At 31.9% G+C, this 19,954-nt stretch overlaps 2 protein-coding genes and 1 long non-coding RNA gene across 3 annotated transcripts in view; 2 read left to right on the plus strand and 1 right to left on the minus strand.

Moving 5' to 3' along the window:
* Positions 1-19,954, plus strand: part of LOC149484606 (uncharacterized) — a 172,417-nt gene that overhangs the window by 512 nt on the left and 151,951 nt on the right. The window lies entirely within an intron of this gene.
* Positions 619-10,591, minus strand: LOC149484607 (uncharacterized; the record flags this gene model as incomplete). The annotated part of the gene is made up of 7 exons (XM_089700817.1): positions 619-862; positions 1,079-1,204; positions 2,620-2,879; positions 3,857-4,313; positions 4,691-4,834; positions 5,989-6,139; positions 10,426-10,591. Coding segments are annotated over 7 exons (1,548 nt in total), but the record flags the coding sequence as incomplete, so codon positions are not given.
* Positions 18,655-19,954, plus strand: part of LOC149484608 (RYamide receptor-like) — a 43,100-nt gene continuing 41,800 nt past the window's right edge. The window contains exon 1 of the mRNA XM_089700812.1: positions 18,655-19,194. Coding sequence (XP_089556938.1) covers positions 19,184-19,194 — 11 coding nt within the window. The 5' untranslated portion in view covers positions 18,655-19,183. The remainder of the gene's footprint in view (positions 19,195-19,954) is intronic.

The following is a 19,954-nucleotide window of genomic DNA, read 5'->3' on the forward strand; positions in this document are numbered from 1 at the left end:
ATAAAGTGTTAAATAAATAAATTCAAACTTTTGACAGATTCCTGAGTTTATGTTTACCAAACAGTACCTATACCACTACCTGTGACCACTATGATGTTTACTGTTGGACAGACGAAACACAAGTGAAGTGCCGGCCGGGCCCGAGTGTGCGATTTTATTATCGCAGTGCGCGCGGTACCATACAATTTCATATTCTGCATTTGATTTTCGCGACAATCGCGTCGCGAGCAGTCGCAGCAAAATGTGACAAATCACAATTTTAAAATCGCTGTGATTATTTAATCGCATGTGCGCGCATTGTCATAGTAACTCATACGTTGTATTTCTGCGATAAAATAATCACGCTGCATAAAGTCGTGGTGCGCGCTAGCTCTAAGGTTCTTATTGTGATAAACATGTAGAATAGGAATAGCATTATTATGATACATTTTTAAGTAATCCAATGAACTAGAAGCCACAACTGATTAAGACATAGATCGAAGATTGGAGGACTATTAGATGAAACCTTAAAATAAGGAATATTCATCTATGATATCTTCGCCTTTCTATTGTATCAAAAGGAGAATATAGTAACTGATTTATGTACATAAAAAGACAATCAATGTATAGATTTTTGATTTATTGCCAATTATCCATATCGTGTATTTCTTCCATACTTTCTTGGGGTTTTCTGTTAACAGTGACATTAAGGGCTAAAAGCTGTTGCATTGGTAATCGAGGCGACAAATTGACCATGCTGGCCCACTGCCCAGTACAAAGTTCCGGAAACTTTAATTTCTTCAAAAAATGTCCTTCCAAATACCAAGGCGATACGCACGTGGGCGAATAATCCCAGATTTTCATTTCATTTAAGCGCACCCACCTGAAAAATAAGGCCATACTCAATTTGAAATAGATGATTTTCTTAAAATAGAATATAAATAACAAGTCATTTTCCTTATTATGTCGTTATAAAGCTTCAAGTACATGGCGTGAAATTATGCTTCTTACAATTTCTGAACATTCGGCAAACGATTTTTAAACTTGCACAAAAGACTCCCAAACATCAAGGGACAAAAGTTAGTAAATATTTACATACGCTGAAATATAAAGAGCATGACAATCGCAATGCCAAGGGTTGTTCGACAATTTGACATTAGCGAGTTTCGGCATGTAGTCGAGAGTTCGCGACGGCAGCGAGGGGAACATGTTGTTGTCCAAGTATCTGTCAACATACAGAATAAAGCATTTCATCAAATAAAAATGAGTTAGAAACCCCAATTAAGAGCGAGCGCCCACGAGCAACTTAGTTGCCCGGCAACTATTTTGTCTCTGTCGCTGTCTCCTCGCAAAGTTTTGAACGATGCGCTCACGAAAGCGACAGCAACGCAACTTTTTCTTTAAAATTTTCTTCATTTATCAACATGGTTTTAGAAGAGACGGTTGCGGTCTGTGCTCTTGTCCCGCATAGTTCCCATTCCCGTGAGATTTCCGGGATAAAACCTATCCTATGTGTTAATCCAAGTTACTCTCTATATGTGTGCTAAATTTCATTGTAATCGGTTCAGTAGTTTATGCGTGAAAACTGAAAACCATACATACCTACAAACCTTTCCTCTTTATAATATTAGTATAGATATGTAATCGTAATTGTAAAAAGTAAATTAGTTTTTATTTAATACTTTTTAGTGTATTTTTCAACACGAATCAAACGAGCCCAAACTCGATAAAGTTGAGTCAATATATTACTAAGTTCCTATGACCACCTTCCGACTCCATCATCAAATCAGCTCTATGTCATAATAATGTTTCATCGCTATCCAATTTACATGCGTATACAAAATTTCAGCTCAATCGGTTACCTGGAAATGAATCAAAGTTACTTGCTACATTTCAATTAAGTCATCGAGACCAGACAAAAATGCTCATAAAATAAAAACTACTGGGCTTATCCGAATAAAATTTATGGGACCAATTCCACACCATTCCGCATCAAAAAAAAAAAAAGAATCACGTAAACCGGTTCAGAAACCTTGGAGTAATTGGTATACATACATACAAAAAATATACCGGCCGAATTGATAACCTCCTCCTTTTTTTTAAGTCGGTTAAAACTACAGTGTACGAGAATAAATACGTTGACATAAATAGGTATTATCGCTACGCCGGTTACGCGGCAACTGGCCGGCGGCCGTCGCCTGGCAACATTTTTGTCGCCGTGCGCGCACTTGCATTGAAACCAATAGATAGGGCGACAGTTGCGTCGCGGGCTTGTCTCCGAACCCGCGGACAAAAAAGTCTCCCGGGAGTTGCGTCGCTACGTACGCGCACTTTCATACTAGCCCATGGCTGGAGAGACAAAATAGTTGCGGAGACAAAATTGTTGCGGAGACAAAGTTTCTCGTGGGCGCTCGCTCTAAAACTTTGTTGTGTCGTTGTTTTATACGAAAGCATTTTCGGATTCATATTGTGTTGATGTGAAATATATTTCATGAAAAGCGTATTAATTACAAAGATTGAGTTATGAAACGGTTTTTTACCTTTTTTATCGTAATGAATGGGAGATATGTCCGTTATAATAAAATTAAATGAATCACTCTGCCTAATTAAATATTATAATGCAGCATAAATGTGACTTACAACGTTGTAAGATTTTTAAATGTTGCAAATGTTTTGAAATGAACTTCGTAAATCTGATTATCGGATAGAATCAATGAAGTTAAATTTTCCAATCCCCGGAATGTGGTGACGTTCAGGAATTTCAACTTATTTTTAGACAAATCGAGTTTTTCGAGGCTGGAACAATTCACAAATGCGTCGTCTGGCAGCTCTTGTAGAAGGTTCTCTTTTAAATTTAAAAATCTCAACGATCTTAGATGCCTGAATTCAAGACCAGTCAACTGAAAAAAAAAACAAGTCCCATTCAAGACTACTTTTAAGTAGCTGAGTACGTCAAGTGTTAAACATAATACGTAATGGGATCTATATTTATTTTAAGTTATATTTAAATAAACAAACTTTCTTCAAATAAATTATATAGAAGAAAACCAAAAGCGCATAGTGTTCATTAGTAATTTCCACCTGGATCCAATACCAATACTTGGTTAGTTGGTAAAGTAGATTGGATTTTCTCCTTGCTGGTTGCTACCGTTACTACTGTTACCGGCCTTTTTCTTTAAAATTTGGCACTGACCTATCGCGTATGTAATCGATATTATAAATTAGACACATCAATAACGCGGAAAAGGCTTTGAGATTTATTTTAAGGGAACGTATACAATATCACTGACTTTTCTTTATAAACCGATTTATGTTTTAATGAGTTCTTAATAAAGTTATAAAAGAGTTATAAAATGTGATTAATTAAATTTGTGTCTAATAAAACCTTTAAAACAGAGGGTAAGGAGAGAATGCATAGATTAGACCCTCACGTAAGCGATCCTTATCTATTTACGCCAGAAAAAAGAAATTTATGCATTTAATTTCGACTATCTCAGCGTTTGGTCTACATTATCTTTCTACAAATTAAAACGAATGACGGTACATATTCTAAAGTTGAACAGAATTTATCTCTAGGGAAAAGGTCAAAATAAAGCTAGAAGAATGTTAATTAGGCAATGTTTTCTTATGTTAGTAGTTCAATAGTAAACAGAAAAAAAGAGCATGTGTCCGATTACACGTGTCAAAAGTGAAACTTCTTTAGCAAGATTCAAAGATACCAAAATCGTCGCCTTACTCCATTACGTGACGGTATTGCCATAACGCGACCTTGAAATTTTACTTTCAACACGCCTACAGAAATTTCACTTCAAAAATATATGTTGGCCTGGTATATCCATCAAATATTTCGCTAAATCATGAATATAAATTTACTCACGCTCATTAAATTATTGTTCGACAGATCCAAAAACGTCAAACAGAAGAGATTACAGAACAAATTTGTCGGTATAATTCGTAAGTCATTTTTGTCCATTAACAGGGTTTCCAATGACAAAAGGCTTTCGAAGGCTGTGTCTGTGATGTTACTTATCTGGTTGTTTGACAATTTCAATATTTGCAAATTAATCAAATGGAAAGTTCCATTCTGTATTTGTTGTATTTTGTTATTCGATAAATCGAGAATTAATAGGGAACGTAATCCGAGGAACGTGTCTGATGGTATGTAAACAATTTGATTATTCGATATATCAACAGTTTCTAAGTATGTATTGTTGGCAAATAATCGCTCTGGTAGCGTGTACAAAAAATTGTTTGATAAATCAACGTGAAAGAGCTTTTTTGTATATCGGAAAGCCTCACTGTCAATCTCTTCGAGGTAATTTCGTTGTAAACGCCTGCAAATAAAATATAATCAGTAATTTTTTGTCTTTTCTTTTAAAGGATTTTGCGTTACATTTATTAATGAAAATATTCAACTTTAACCTTTTTGGAGGCTAGAAATGAATAGGTGATATAAAAAGGAAAAATACATTTTAATTATTTTCAGTAAAGTCGGAAGTAATTATTTTAAATAAAAAACACGAAAAAGTTTTACTACAAGTGATCAGTTGAATATAATCACAGAACATATAAAAGAGGTAACATATAAAACCTCTTTTATATTATGTTCTGTGATAATAATCGTGAACTGTAAATAAAAAAATCCTAATCTTATTATTATTAGAAAAAGAAGACAATAAAATTCAACATAAGAAATTTGCACCATACTCACAAAATCCTCAAATTGATAAGTGAATCGAAGATTCCAGAAGGCAGGTATTCCACATGATTGTCAAACATATCCAGCTCTGTCAGCGATCGCATTCCTTTGAAGCTTGACTTGTGTAACGTTCGTAACTTATTTGTTCCTAGATCGCTAAAAAGGTATAGAGAAGCAGATTATAATTTTAGATTTATATATAAAATTGTTAATCTTGGTATTAAGCGTAGATAGTTGTTTTTTGTAATGCCAATGAGAGTGGCATGATCATGTTTGATCAAACCCTCGTTAATAAAATAAAGATTTAAAAAAGGAAGCAGATTTACAATTTCAGATTTAAATTCAGATTTATATTATTCTTTTCTATATTCATTAAATAGAGGTATTTGAAAATATAGACACTTGACTTTTTTCTCGCCTTTTCAAGCAAATCTGCTTAAGACAAAAAATTCATCAGAAGAAATCGATCATATTTCGTAAGTATTTCGTAGTTAATATAAAGGTATCTAAGTTTAAGTAGTATTTATATATCTCTATTATTTTTATATTTTTTTACAAAGGCCTCTCTTATTTTTGTTTTATAACTCACTTTTCTCGATTGAACCTCTTGTATTCATTCAATATGAATATTGGAGTCGTCAATAAAGACGGAATCTAGATATAAATAATGTGTATCTGTTTTCATCTATAATTCAATAAACGAAACTGTCTAGATACTTATATAAATTATATGCATGGCATATAGTTGCATAAGTAATAGATATAGGTACATAAAACTTTATTTGACTTATAAAATGGGAGCTTTCCGATTCCATCTTGTTCAATTGATTCTACGAAATAGCAATCCTAAACAAATAGGAGTACGATAGCCTAATTGACCATCGCGATACAGTAAATCCAATAGCTCTTAAGGTCCCGATAGTGAATTCGGGTTGAAAGTAATTAATGAAATGAAGAAAAACGAATAGGTCGCTATTATACTAAGAGACTGAAAGTAGGTAACTAATTAATTATTTCGTGACTATATTCTTGATAAACGATTACATTTACAAGCTTTGATTTACTAAGTATGAATGGGAATTATTTATAATAATTTTAGGGCCATTATATATGAGAATTTCTAAAAACAATTTTTTGTAATTCAGTACCTAAAATAAACTAAAATTCTGTAGGAACACCGCTATAAAGAAACAATAATTCTTATTAACAAATGTACAGACTGTACATTGCAATCAAGAATTTGAACTGTAAGTATAGGTAGTATATATTATGTCTAAATGCATAGGTAGTAGTATGTAGTGTGTACCAACATAGTGTAAATATCCACTGGAACAACGAGATCCGCATTCAAGGAGGTGAGCCCGGATCGCCAACAGTTCAGGGATCGATGGGAAGCGTCACATCTGCAAACACTTTTCGAGCATTGACGCCACCGAGATTGCGATAAGCTTATTGTCCACGCTGCAAGTGAAAGCAAAAGCAAATGTTAATAAAAATAAAGGGAATATGTTGGCATCTGTCAGTTGTCTTAATAGGGATTACAACGTTAGAAGTTGTGATCGAAGAAAGAGCGGAACGTAATCGGTTTATGATTATGATACAGTTTTCTTATCTTAAACCCTAGTCTTAAACTATCAAAACAGGAAGATTGTCATATTGGCATGACGCGTAAAATGGTAACGTTAATCGTGCAGAAATGTGTATGGTCAAATTTGTGGCATCTGATTTTATACATAATAATTCTGTATTTTATATTCATAGGTGTATCTGGACTAATACATGTTTCATAATATTAACTAAATACATCTTTATTCGTCATCCAAACTTAATTACACCCACAACATAAAACGTAGGTATACATTTATTACTGTATACTAATTTATTTTCTTTTATGTCAGTCAGAGAAGTGCCAGAATTCCTCGGTAATGTATGAACCCTTATCGGAATTCCTAGTAGAAGGTCAATTTATTACTTGGCGACATTAAAATGAAGTTTTACTTAGAGCCACGTTAGTTATGAAAATTATTCAGCCAACTATTCTTGGGGAATGTGCCTTTTCATGCTAACACATTTTTTTTGTAAACGAACTTGAACTCTTGCTGTAGAGTTACTACCTTATCTGACCTTTTAAAATGACAAACTGTTAAATGTATGTTACTTTACAAAGTTAAGGTTAAACGTTACTGAAGTAAGTAACTACTAACTAGGTAAGTCCGTAGGTAATCTAATTTTAAAGCATGTTCATTACGGATCAAATATTATTATTTTATATTTATCGTATTTATCCTAATATTATATATATATACCTACTTTGCATACTTATGCGATTTTTCTAATTATCGTATTTGTTTCACTAATCAAACTCCTAACAAGAGTACGCATATTAATTACGATCTTTATTTTAATGTCCTATTGTCAAAGTTTGCTTTAATCTCTGACATAACATGGAGTCTTAAATTATGGTTAAATCCCATGAGTTGCAGTTAAATGATTTATTACTATGGTACATAGAAAGCGTCAAGATAAACACAAACACAGTAACAAAGTTTCAAAGTTATCGCCTACGCTGTTTCTGTATTTACCCGCCTTAACGCCTTATCTAATTATATCTAAATTTATTGTTTTTATCTACGCGGTTATTATTTAAGTATCTAAACATCTTATTTAGTGATAGAAAGATACCCTTTAGAACGCGATTCATTTATTGTGCCTGTTATCTCGACGTTTTGAATACAATGAGCGTGGCCGTGGTTAGCTTAAATTATTTCAGTACAAATAAATCGTGTTTAAAATCCATTAGTACATACATTAAATCTTTATTTTATAAGTTTATATGTTAATGGACTTGAAGAAATATATGATATCTGTGTAATTTAAACATTAGTTTCGGCAATTTGGCATTAACACAAGAATTACTTCACAATATAAAACGGCGTTATTGGTTTTGGCGCCGACTAAACACTGTAATATGTATGAAATAGAAATGAGATTGTATTTGTTACAAGTATTTTCAATGCGGGATATATATTAAATTCGTAATAATTATGAGTAAATTTCTTTCTAATTACAAGATACTTCAATATCCAGATTAATAAATGATTTAAAAAAGCTGCATCCGTAAAGTCAATACCATACAATCTGCAAATTGTAAAGCTTCAAAAAACAAATAAAGAGGCGGTAGAGAATCTGTTATTCCATCAAATATACTAGACTACAAGCCCGCATAGGACAAAAATATGGGTCAAATGAACCACCAGCGGACATATCTAGAACGATAGCAGAGCAAAAAATAATAAGATTCATCACTATGCCGTCACTTGTAAGCTGTCCAACTGAGTGCAGATGAGAATTGAAAAGTACAGGTAGACTCGGTAAATTTTGGTCATATATTTTTGTACGGCATTCTTAACCATCAATAGATCTATTAAAAATAATAAGAAACCGCTCAGTGCCGTACAAAAATGGTGGTCCACCAAGTCGGAATTTTTATTTAATTTCCGAGAGTTACCGGGGGTAAATTTGGTCATTTGACCATGTACGGCATCTGTGTCATACTATTGCTATACTGCTTTTAATCCATTATTCCGCAACGCCGTACAAAAATCATGGGGACAAGGGGAAAAAATCGAGAGTTGCAATCCCCTCTCTTTCCCCACTCCAGGGGGTCATTTGACTAAGTACGGCTTCGGTTCCAAAACATTATCTAGCACTCAAAAGTACTATTAAAAGCAATGCCGTCAAAAAATAATTGTTCTTTCAAATGTATACCAATAATCATCTTAATTTCTTCGAATTCTTGATATAAAGAGCTGTAAGGTCATTTGACCCTGTACGGGAACTTTTTTTTTAACATGATATTGTAAAATTCAATTGTTGTATAGTATTGCCGTTCAAAAGAAACCGTTCTAAAAAAAGTTATAGAGAAATGCAAAACCAGAAATTTTGTTAAAGTTTAAACATCCGTAGATTAATGAAATATAATAGTTTTCTACACTTTATTCGTTGTTTTAAATAGTATTAACATAGATAAATTAGGAAAAAACGATGCCGTACATTTTTGTGCAGACCACATCTTTTAGGCTGATGAAAGCGACGAAAGCTACAATTTTAAGGGTGCTTTATGGCCATTTGATACAGTACGGCATTAACATATTTTTACCTAACTACGGCAAAGCAAAAGGAGGGTTATGGTTGTTTACAGGTCATGTAGGTATGTTCATCTATTCCCTCGTAACTTCTAAACTACTTATCAGAATTCAACAAATGACATATCATTAGAAGCGTCTGAATTGTTCACTGGATAACCAGCGACCAGCTAGCTAAAGGCTATATGGGGTTTCACAAAATTCAATGTGGCGCCCTCTAGCGGACAAAACATACAGAGTAAAAAAATAAAGTTAAGATAAATATGCAGTGTTTGGTATCATTTGAAAGCGCTTTACTTGTACATTTTGAATATGTATATATTACTAGCATTTGCTTGTGACTTTACCTGTATTCATGGGCTGATTGCATATAATTCACATCTTTTCGTTCATAGCTTTTTTTATTAGTTCACCAATTTAACGGAGTCCATTCCACCTGACTCCGACTTTCCAAGGTGATAATTAACCACCTCGAGCTTCTTAATATTAATGTATATTTATATTTTATTATCAAAATATAAAGCAAACATTTCGTTATATGGATTTTTTTCTTTTTCAGATTTTTCCCCTTTGAACCAACGAAAATGTACGGCACATGAAAAAATATTATCTATGCATAAAATACTTTAAAAATAAATTTATTTCGTGTTGTGTCAAATGACCCCCTGGAGTAGGGAAAGAGAGGGGATTACAACTCTCGATTTTTTCCCCTTGTCCCCATGATTTTTGTACGGCGTTGCGGAATAATGGATTAAAAGCAGTATAGCAATAGTATGACACAGATGCCGTACATGGTCAAATGACCAAATTTACCCCCGGTAACTCTCGGAAATTAAATAAAAATTCCGACTTGGTGGACCACCATTTTTGTACGGCACTGAGCGGTTTCTTATTATTTTTAATAGATCTATCGATGGTTAAGAATGCCGTACAAAAATATATGACCAAAATTTACCGAGTCTACCTGTACTTTTCAATTCTCATCTGCACTCAGTTGGACAGCTTACAAGTGACGGCATAGTGATGAATCTTATTATTTTTTGCTCTGCTATCGTTCTAGATATGTCCCCTGGTGGTTCATTTGACCCATATTTTTGTCCTATGCGGGCTTGTAGTCTATACATTTCTCTGAAGCAGCATGATATATTAACATTGACATAACAGACGTATATGGCTGAAAAGTTGTTTTATTACGCCGACTTCAAACTTCCGTACACGTAATGATGGCTTTGTAAAGCTTGATTGTGACTTGTGATTAATTAGCTGATTTCCAATTCTACGTTGGATTATACGGGACTACTTAAAATGCTCTAATGCATTCACGCCATTTAACTTTTAAATTACTCACCAGGCAAAATTTGGGCGGTAAAAGTTTTAGGTATAAAGATACTCGTTGGCAGGGTAATGTATTAATTGTTGGTTGGGTAATCTATTAATTATCTTATTATAAATTAAAGGTTCAAATTACCAAGTAAGTTTGACTTTGACTTTGACAAGTGTATGAGAGCACATGGAGAGCACGGTTTACTGCCCCTCAGTTTGTATTGTAATTTTATGTCAAGCGAGAATATTACAAAGAACTTTTTACGATAAACAACAAACCAGGTTGTTCAATAGCTCGCAGACGTCGATCCAATTGCCGCCACTTCAAGTCTTCGGCACAAGCTTCATTTCCCGCGTCTCCAGGTTTAGTCTTCCTCGTTAATATTTGGAGTACCTCACAGGGAGTGAGGGAGCATTGTGCCTCTATCTGCAACACTGATTGAACGATTTGTTATACCTCCGCTTTTGTAAGATCGAATGGAATTTTGCTTTGCTTGCAATAGGGGATTATTCGATTTCAAGATATCGTTAGCATAGTCGAAATAAAGTGCCAAAATACCTAGAATTACGATAAAATTTAAGGTAATTGATGTTGTGATGGTTCAATTAGTGTGTGAATTTATTTCAAAGGTTGCGCCAGGTACGGTTCTATATTTAGATAATTTTCTAATTTGGAGCTCATATCCTGATTTATAACAAAGCAAATGTCAATTTCACGAACGTGTATTTAATGATGTCCTAATAAATGTATATTGCACTTAATTTTGTGAAACATTCCCGAAATTACTTTACTCTATGCCCGAAACGATTTCGGTTGGTACGCACGACAGCATTCATATTAACAATCATTTATTTCTGGTATACGTAATATTATGTCGAAATATTGAATAGAGGGACAAATCACAAAATAATATTAATTTTTCGTTTTAAAAGAGAAAAAATCGTGTTACATTTCTCTTCCTCTCAGTAATAATATTCTACAGTATACATAATACTTAATGTTATTATATATATTACATCTTTTGAACCTCAAAGCCTTACAAAAGTTCAGCTTGAAATTCATAACTTAAAGCGAAATTCCAAAAAGAGCAACTGTGAGAACGGGAAGTTATTTGTAGAAATTATGCTTTAAATATAAAAATGCTGAATCCTGGAAAGAGTAGGTACCTACAGCAGTAAGTTTTATTGAAAGGAAATCCATTACTTTAATTTGTATTGTGGTATAAAATAAATTTAGCTATGGATTATCATCGTCCTTTTGGACAAAAATCACTAAATAAATAATACAAAAAAAAAAAATAGCTAAAATATGTATTTCTTTCTATGTATAGAAGAATTTAATAAATATTCATTAGCATGCATTCCTTATTATATTACGTAAAGTTGATTGATGGATTAGCAGTTAAATGGGTCCATTCTTTAACATGATTGATAACGCTAGATACTCATCACTTCTATTCTTTTTATAATTAATATAGAAAACCGTTTAATGAAAAGGATCAGAAAACGAGCTTGTACCTTATTAGTCAAAAAGTAATGTGCTACGAACAATAGAAGATTGTGACTCAGATAATTGCTTTCTTTTGTTACTATGTCGTTTCGTTTCTAATTGGTCTTAAACGAACCTTACTTTTCACTGCTTTCAGTGGAAACGTTACAACAAAATACTAAATATATCTTTTCTTCCTACACAGCTAATCTAGCAGACTAACAAATGAGAGGGGTTTCAAGACATAACACCTATGTTTCACGAGTATGGAGGTAACTATGTGTGCTTGTAGGTTCCATTTTGAATCTTTATTTTTGGATATTTAATATTTATATCTAATATTATTAAATTATACTACGGATAAATAATTATATGTTTTAATCAAATTAGAAATAATAATCTAAATTGTGCTCTCTATAAACGTTTTATTCATAAGCATTAAAATTATTTTGATAAAACAGCTTTGAAAATTGTTTTGTACACTTTATCTCATTGATCTCAAAGCTCTTTTGCCAGAGTTTCAAAGGAATTAGTAATTCTAAATCATAAAATAGTAGATAGTATTTCGTATACATTTACGTGGTACTGAGTTGGTACTATAACTACGCGCAAACTACAGGTAAAAATATTCCTATTGAATATTGATGAAACTAGACCCTATTGAGATTGTAAAAGCCTTTAATTATTCACCATTACTATTAAGTATCAACATTATTCGCAACGTATATTCTTAGATTGCTAATTTTATACCAAACGGTTCTAACACTCTTAAAAAATACCCTCTTAAATATTTACGATATATGAACATAAAATACGTACCCAATAAAGCGAGAATTTGTAACGTGTTCAATAACCTTGAAATTTTCATGTTACTTTTCAGAAAATTACATCTGTCCTTACACAATAACAAGACTGACCGCGAGATACTACTGTATACTATGTTTAGTTTAAATTGCTTTTCTGAATGAGACATATGCAATACAATATTGTGACAATACATAATAATACAATATCTAAAAATAACCACAGTATAAAATGATTTACGGAATGTTATGACTGCATCAGTTAAAGCTGTTAAACTTTTAATAGCGTTTAAAAGTTGGTTTTGTTATTTGTCAGAACTTTTTCTTTTTTTTTCAAAATTATTTCACACCCAAATGCCTTTGAATGTTTTGCAAATTGCAAATTTTTCACGTGAATGCTTAGATGATGGAAAATTTGTGTTTAGTCATGATCTCATCGTTTAAAAGTGGTGCAAAAATCAAAAAATAATATTTTTACAATACGAATTGGATTATTGATTTTGCATACGGGTTGTTTTCCGTGGGCTCTGTATTTAGTTTTATCGCTTGAATAAACCTTTCATATTTTTGGAGGACAAAACAAACAAATATGGAATATGTGTGATACCATTGTTTGCCTTTTGTTTAGTCCCGTCCACGATTTTATTACAATTGTATAATTAACCAGTTAACTGAATTGATTGTGTCCGCTTGTAGAGGTTTCGATAGGAATCTATTTAAATATCTTATACAAGAACAAATCGCTAATAAAAACCTTTTCTTAAATGTCTTGTAAAATGTCTATGTAAAATACAAAATTAAACGTTTAAGAATAAATAGGTACACCAATATTAAAGCGCTTTTATATTTGTTTTCGACTATGTACTGCTAACAGAATTCTACATCTTTAATTCAGAAAGATAAATACGGCTACAAAATCATAGCTTTAACCAATATAATATTCATAAACTATGAATTTCTCTGATATACTGTAAATAGCGATATGATAGCATACAATAGCTCAGATACAAGATATAATCGCAGGTGATATTGGAAGCTTCTCCGGCAAATACGAAACATTATTCATAAAGATTTCGAGAAACGCTATCACAAAGCTCTCGTTTCTACTTTCGGAAAGTTTCCAATAAATTGTATGTTTCGGGGATATTGAATTTATATCCCAACTGCCAAGGTGAGTATATTCATGTAATCCAGAGATGTAACTTTACATGCTTTATTAGCTTATGTTTTGAGCGCTGAAAGTAAATCATTTTTAGATTTCGAAACTAAAGAAGTTTTTCTGTTCAATCAAATATTTGAATATCTTCCGATAGCATAACTTACCTACTTAGCTACACATACAGTTTTTTTGGTTTTTATCTTTTTCTTTCTTTATTCTTTCTTCTAATAATATCTTTGTCTATATTTAATAGAATAATACCATTTAATTACGACGATTTGTCCATACTTGTATTAACAAGTTAACAAACAATATGGAAGCGATTAATAACAAAGGTCAGCTTAGGCAAAGTTTCCGCTTATCCTGTTGTGTAATCTCTATTGAAATTCATGATTAAATATTTATTGTTGACAGGATATTACCAAAAATCTATATAATTGGAAATTGCGTCGCGTCACGATGGATATAAATAACCTTATTGTAATGATGACGGTATATTATTAAAACATAATTAGGTATATATAACAACGTTTTCTCCACATTCTTTCAAGTTTCAGCCAAAACAAAAAGTCTTTAATTAATCAAGAAATATTGTAAAATAAATAGATTATTGTAGATATATAAAATAGTGGCAAAATATAATGTTCAAAGAAATGGACAATCTTTTATCGATAGGATGTTGTCAAGTAATAACAATAAAAATTGAAACAACATTTTGAATCGAGTCGGGACTGGTAAGCAATGGGTCGTAAAAGTAAGGAAATATATTCTAATTTCATTGTTACATCTCGCCTTTGACTTTTTAGTATGCGGGTCTCTTTTATTCAAGGGTATTTTGGGTTAGAATATTCAATTTTAAGGGCGACCATTCCGATTTACACTTATTTTTATCAACAATATTTATGACCAGAGATACTTAAATATCTCTTGAAAATATACGACGAACGGTATCAATATAAAGCTTCTAGAAATAAGATATTTTTAATAAATAAAGTACCTATGTTCTTTACATCATATAATACCTCTAAACATGTAGTTTCATAATGTATATTGAAATCAGTACTTTCTGTAACATTTCTTCTAAAATATAAAAAACTAAGTACCTAGGTATCAAATTAATTTCATCTTCATGGATCTTCATCTTCATCTTCAATTATTGAGGCAAATTAAATAAATAATTGAGAAAAAGCCCTTACAAATAAAAAAAAAATAATTGTCTAAACTGACTTAATCTTAAAAAGTGAGAAGTTTCCGTTAAAATTCCTGATGTGTGTAATTGCACATTTTCTATAAAAATATTTCACAGCGATGATAAATAGATTTGCATAGGTTTTATCCCAGAAAAAACCTTTTTCATCAAAAACAAAGAGATTCCGCGGAAAACCATCCCTCAGACATTCATTTTTATATAAATCCTATGACATCGATATAATATGACACCAGATTCAGATCCCGAAATGTGTTCTATGGCCGTCATCTACCTTAATTTGCAACCTCAAATATCTGTTATAGTCTTTTCCTTAGGAAGCATTAGTAAAAAAATGTAATATTATTTTAGTAGTAACTATTCAAATAAGCCCATGTGCCGTGTGTAAACCTAAACAGTGGATTTTAAAAGTTAGAAAATTTTAAATTTCATAGTATTAAAGACAATCGATTATTACGTAGAATACAAAGTACCTATTCCTATAAATATATATTACATGGGAAAATTTATTGTTCTTGAAAATTCCATCTATGCCCAAACCAAATTGCACCCCACTTTTATGGCCATTAAAGTTTAAAAAATAGGGTAAGGGCAAACGGATTGAAGGAACGAACTCATAACTCACAAAGGTTAGTTTTACTGAATCTTAAAAAAACCCTTTTTCGATCGTAAAACCTTGAACGTTAACTACTGTGTACATAGGAGTTATAAATCACAAAAGGTACCAAAAGTTTTTTTAGCAACAAATACTTTTACGCTCGTCTTTGTAAATGTACTTCAAACATCATTTTAATAGATAAACTTATACGATATTTCAGTCTATTCTATCTTTTCCAAACATACTTTATTTGCAAATTGATATTACAGACTATTGAAAAAAGTAGGTAGGTATATAAATCAAATATGAAATACGTTACCTATAATATGCCTATAATCATGGACCAATATATTGATCCATGCCTATAATAATGTGCTTTATACAATTAATATTATTTATATGTCCAGAAATAACATAATAATTTAATCAGAGCGGTAAATTGATACGCATTGAATTATGTAATTATGTAGGTACTATGTGCAGAACTGAATTAATTTAGAAATATTTTAAAATTCATTAAAAGAGAGCTAAATTCATTATAAGAATATATAATATCGTGTTCGTTAGATTAGAAGCTTATATAAGTTCCCGTAGCATAGGAAACAACTCGTATTATGCAATTATGAACTAGTGTAGTTTACCGCAATTTATTTAAACTCCAATTATATTTAATCGTAAATTAATTTTCTAGAAACAATATCTAACACTCTTGTGGTTGCAACCCATGCATGCATGAACAGGGTTTCTTGAGTGATTTATGTAAGTAAAGAACCAACAAGTAACAAAAATTCTACCTTGATTTATGGTAAGCAATTAGCAAATTACTTTTGCAGATGCTTTCAATGTAATTTACCTAATTTTCTATTTGGTTATTTGTAATATATCTGGCACTTCTGGCAGTATATGTATCGAAATATGTGGTTACGGTCGGAGTTAGTCTGATGTCGACTGTGTTTAAATGGATACTTATGAAATTTCTTTAATTATATATTATTTCTGTCATAAATTTTTCTCCATGAGTTACATTAAAATATAGCAGCTTCTGCATTTGATAACAACTTCAGCGCCACAGTAAAACATAAAGCGTCGTGTTCTATAATGAAACATCAAGGCGTAATTACAAAATTCCCAAGCTGTAATTACGAAAAATTTGGAAAATCTAAGAAGCCCATTTGAAGAAAGATCCCATTTAATTTAAGGTGAGTGTTTCTCTACGCCACGTGTCTCTCTGTGTTAAAAACTGACAGTTTGTCGAGACGGCCGAGACAATAATTCTATTATTCAAACTGAATTATAGAATACATTATTCCATTAGCAAAAATATCCAATTTTTCATTTTACTGGGACCAGCAATTTTCTTATTTTTTGCTAACTTTGATCAAAGCTTTATCGTAATTGATTATTATAGTATAGTCGACTCTGACTCTATAATGTTCTTAGTTGAAGTTCTACTTTCTACTGGTGATAAATTTATTGGGCCCTCTTCACAATATACAGTGTTGAAATTAATGTACTTACTCATAATCGCCGCGCCGCGGCAAACGTCGACGAACAATAATTGTTGAGCCAACAACGCTGCCCAATGTGAAGAGAGCCTATAAAACTATAACGATATAATCTATGAAGGGATACATCTAAAACATATTGCTTACAATAAATATTCCAATATATTTACTATCATAATACTTCCGTACATACTTCCGTACTTTTTTCCAATTTAATTGAAATATTATTATTCCCATTTCACTATTCTCTGTATTAACCTTTGTATAAATAAGGCGCCTTGGAATGGAAACTTAGTCTACTCAAATAAATAAAGATACACAATCACATTGCCAAGTTTTCTCCAGAAAGTACGATTGTTTAAATTTCAAACAAATTAACACTCGGAATATAAAGTGGAGTAGATAATATAGCTGGCTCCTGTAGGCTGTTTCTTAGTTCTTTGGAGTTTTCTACTGTATAAATTGTTATTTATTATTATTTTAATTAGTTTCTTATTTCGCAGTGACAGGTGTTTCTTAATTAGAAATGAGGCGGTTTAGATTAGTTTACAGTTATTTTCAGTACCGTACTTAAACAGTATAGTATCTACTTTGTCTATATAACCACAAATTCAAACTCAAACATATATCTATTCAATTAGGCTCCTTCTAGAAGCACTTTTGAATCGTCATAACGAAGATTTACTGTTTACTTTCGTTTCCAAAAACGCGTCAGAAAACTCTGTAATTACTCTCATAAAAAAGAGCAAGACGCCCTATCTCTTTTCATACCATATTAGATATGTTCATAAAAATTGCCAACATTTCATTAGCTGTAGTTTCTACATAGTATCTCGCTACAACACTACACGTGTGTGACTACACAGCACACTATCTTTTGAGAAACTTGTCTTCGATGTCTCTGTAATTGAAGCAGCTGATATACCACAAAGTTAATTCAAATGATTGAAGCGGAATATAACTTAAATGAGACCTCTTTGTTGCAAACTGCAAAATGTTCACACATGAAATTCTGTTAAGGGTTCCTCACAAATAAACAATGTATTTATTTCGTTTAGATGAACAAATTGCACAGTGAAGTTCAGTAGATCAGTAGACCAAAACATACAGGATTAAATTGTATGAATCTGTGTTTATGTAATTTAGATTAAGGTAACTCTATGTAGTACCTACCTTCATTACCTTGTGAAACTGACGAAAATTAAATATATTTGATTGTCCCTCTCTTGGACAAATCAAAGCGATGAAGTGATAAAACATAAATCACTTTCATAATATTGCGGTCCACCTCATAGAGGCAAAGTTACTCTAATATGATTGAAAACCAATATAGAAGTAGGTATCCATTATCCAACAGAAAAATTAAACAATTTGCGATATTGATTAGTACAAGCTAAAAAAAATATTGTATTTATCATATTATTCTCTGTTATGTGTCATAAATAACGCATTTTTATTATTTTATAATTCAGCTATCTACAGTCTACTCGTAGAAGAAAAGAATAAAAAATTCTACAGCATTGAATCTTTAGAAGTAAAGCCTTATAATAAGAAATACTGGTGTGAACGAGTTTAAATAACATCACGTCGTTACAACTAATCTCGCTATCAGCGCTTGTTAACACAATTTTAATACTAGTTAATTAAATATGCATGAATAGTGCTGTTGACAAAGACGTAGGTCTTCGTGTTGTGTTAGGGTTGGTGTATATAGAAGCATCATAGAACGCGCATTCGCCTCCCGCCTACCGGCGCAGCGTAACGCCTCTCGTAGTATACTGCCACTGAAACTTTCACAAGTTTCCCGGCCGCGGAAATCACGAGCCGCTTTTAACGTTCGCGATTTCAAAACTACACGAAATTACCCATATTAAACTTTAACTTTTAAACTCTGCCTCGAACTAATTCTTTTAGTACCGATAAATGAAATTCTGTAAAAATAAACTAACGATATATTTGGTGACAATCTATAGTGATACAGTGATGTATAAGGTGTGATTATAAACACTATTAGTGTAGTGATGCGAATGAATATAGTCAAGTTTTCTGAAATTCCTGGTCTGCAAGGTTGAAAAATCATTTAATGCGCTATGTCAACTTTGGGTGCGGGGACACGCGTGCTAATCGTTTTACAAACAAGCCATAAGACAGCCGTCGTGCTGTTTGCTACTTGTATGCCGTTTTTATTAGCACAGTGAACGAAGAAGGTCTTACCTGATAAAGAACAAAGATATACGCTATCGGCCGCCACCACATAAGACTACAATAAACCAAAAATGGACACAAGGTATGTAGAAAGTGCATGAATTTATTCTATATTAAAACATTGATTCAAGGAACTTGTGTAAATATTACAATTTGTACAAAATCAATATTTGTGTTATGTTACAAATAATTCTTTCTGCCCGTTTTGTAAAGATAAGAAATCTTTCCTGTATTTGAATTCGTTTTAATTTTGATATAACATTACCATGATGACTTATCAAATATTTATTTATTTTTAAAACAATATAAAACATACATAAATTAAATAATAACCGATTTAATAAAAACAAAAAAAAGTAAGAAAAACACGTCCATGTTCCGTTTCTTTATCGAGATTACAGTTTGGTTACTGTTTATTTAAACATTGTTTATATTCCCTCTGTATTGCAAAAATATTATAATGCGTTTAATAATTGCGAACATTGCTTTTAAAAAAAATCTGTGTGCCTATTTCCCCTTCTTTCAAATTTTGTTTTTTAAACATAAAAATAAACAAAGATACGTCATGAGTCATGACTATGAAATCGTGTTGTGATGGTTCATAATCCTATTTAAATTTCAAAATATTTAAATTTTTATCTTCGAATTTGAAATCAAATGCATTTTTGATATTGAAACAGACTACATGTTATGCAATAAAGATATTATCTGGGCTTATATTAAATAATAGCATTCATTGTTATATATTAAAAGCTACAAAGTGTAAGATGCACTCTAAATATACTTTCATACAATACCAGATAAGTATTTTATCTTATGCAAATGAAGTAACACTGAGATCA

Source organism: Colias philodice, chromosome 11 (genome assembly GCF_061535455.1).
Source record: "Colias philodice isolate Cphi_HAF_F1 chromosome 11, ilColPhil1 Martin Lab GWU primary, whole genome shotgun sequence".
NCBI lineage: Eukaryota > Metazoa > Arthropoda > Insecta > Lepidoptera > Pieridae > Colias > Colias philodice.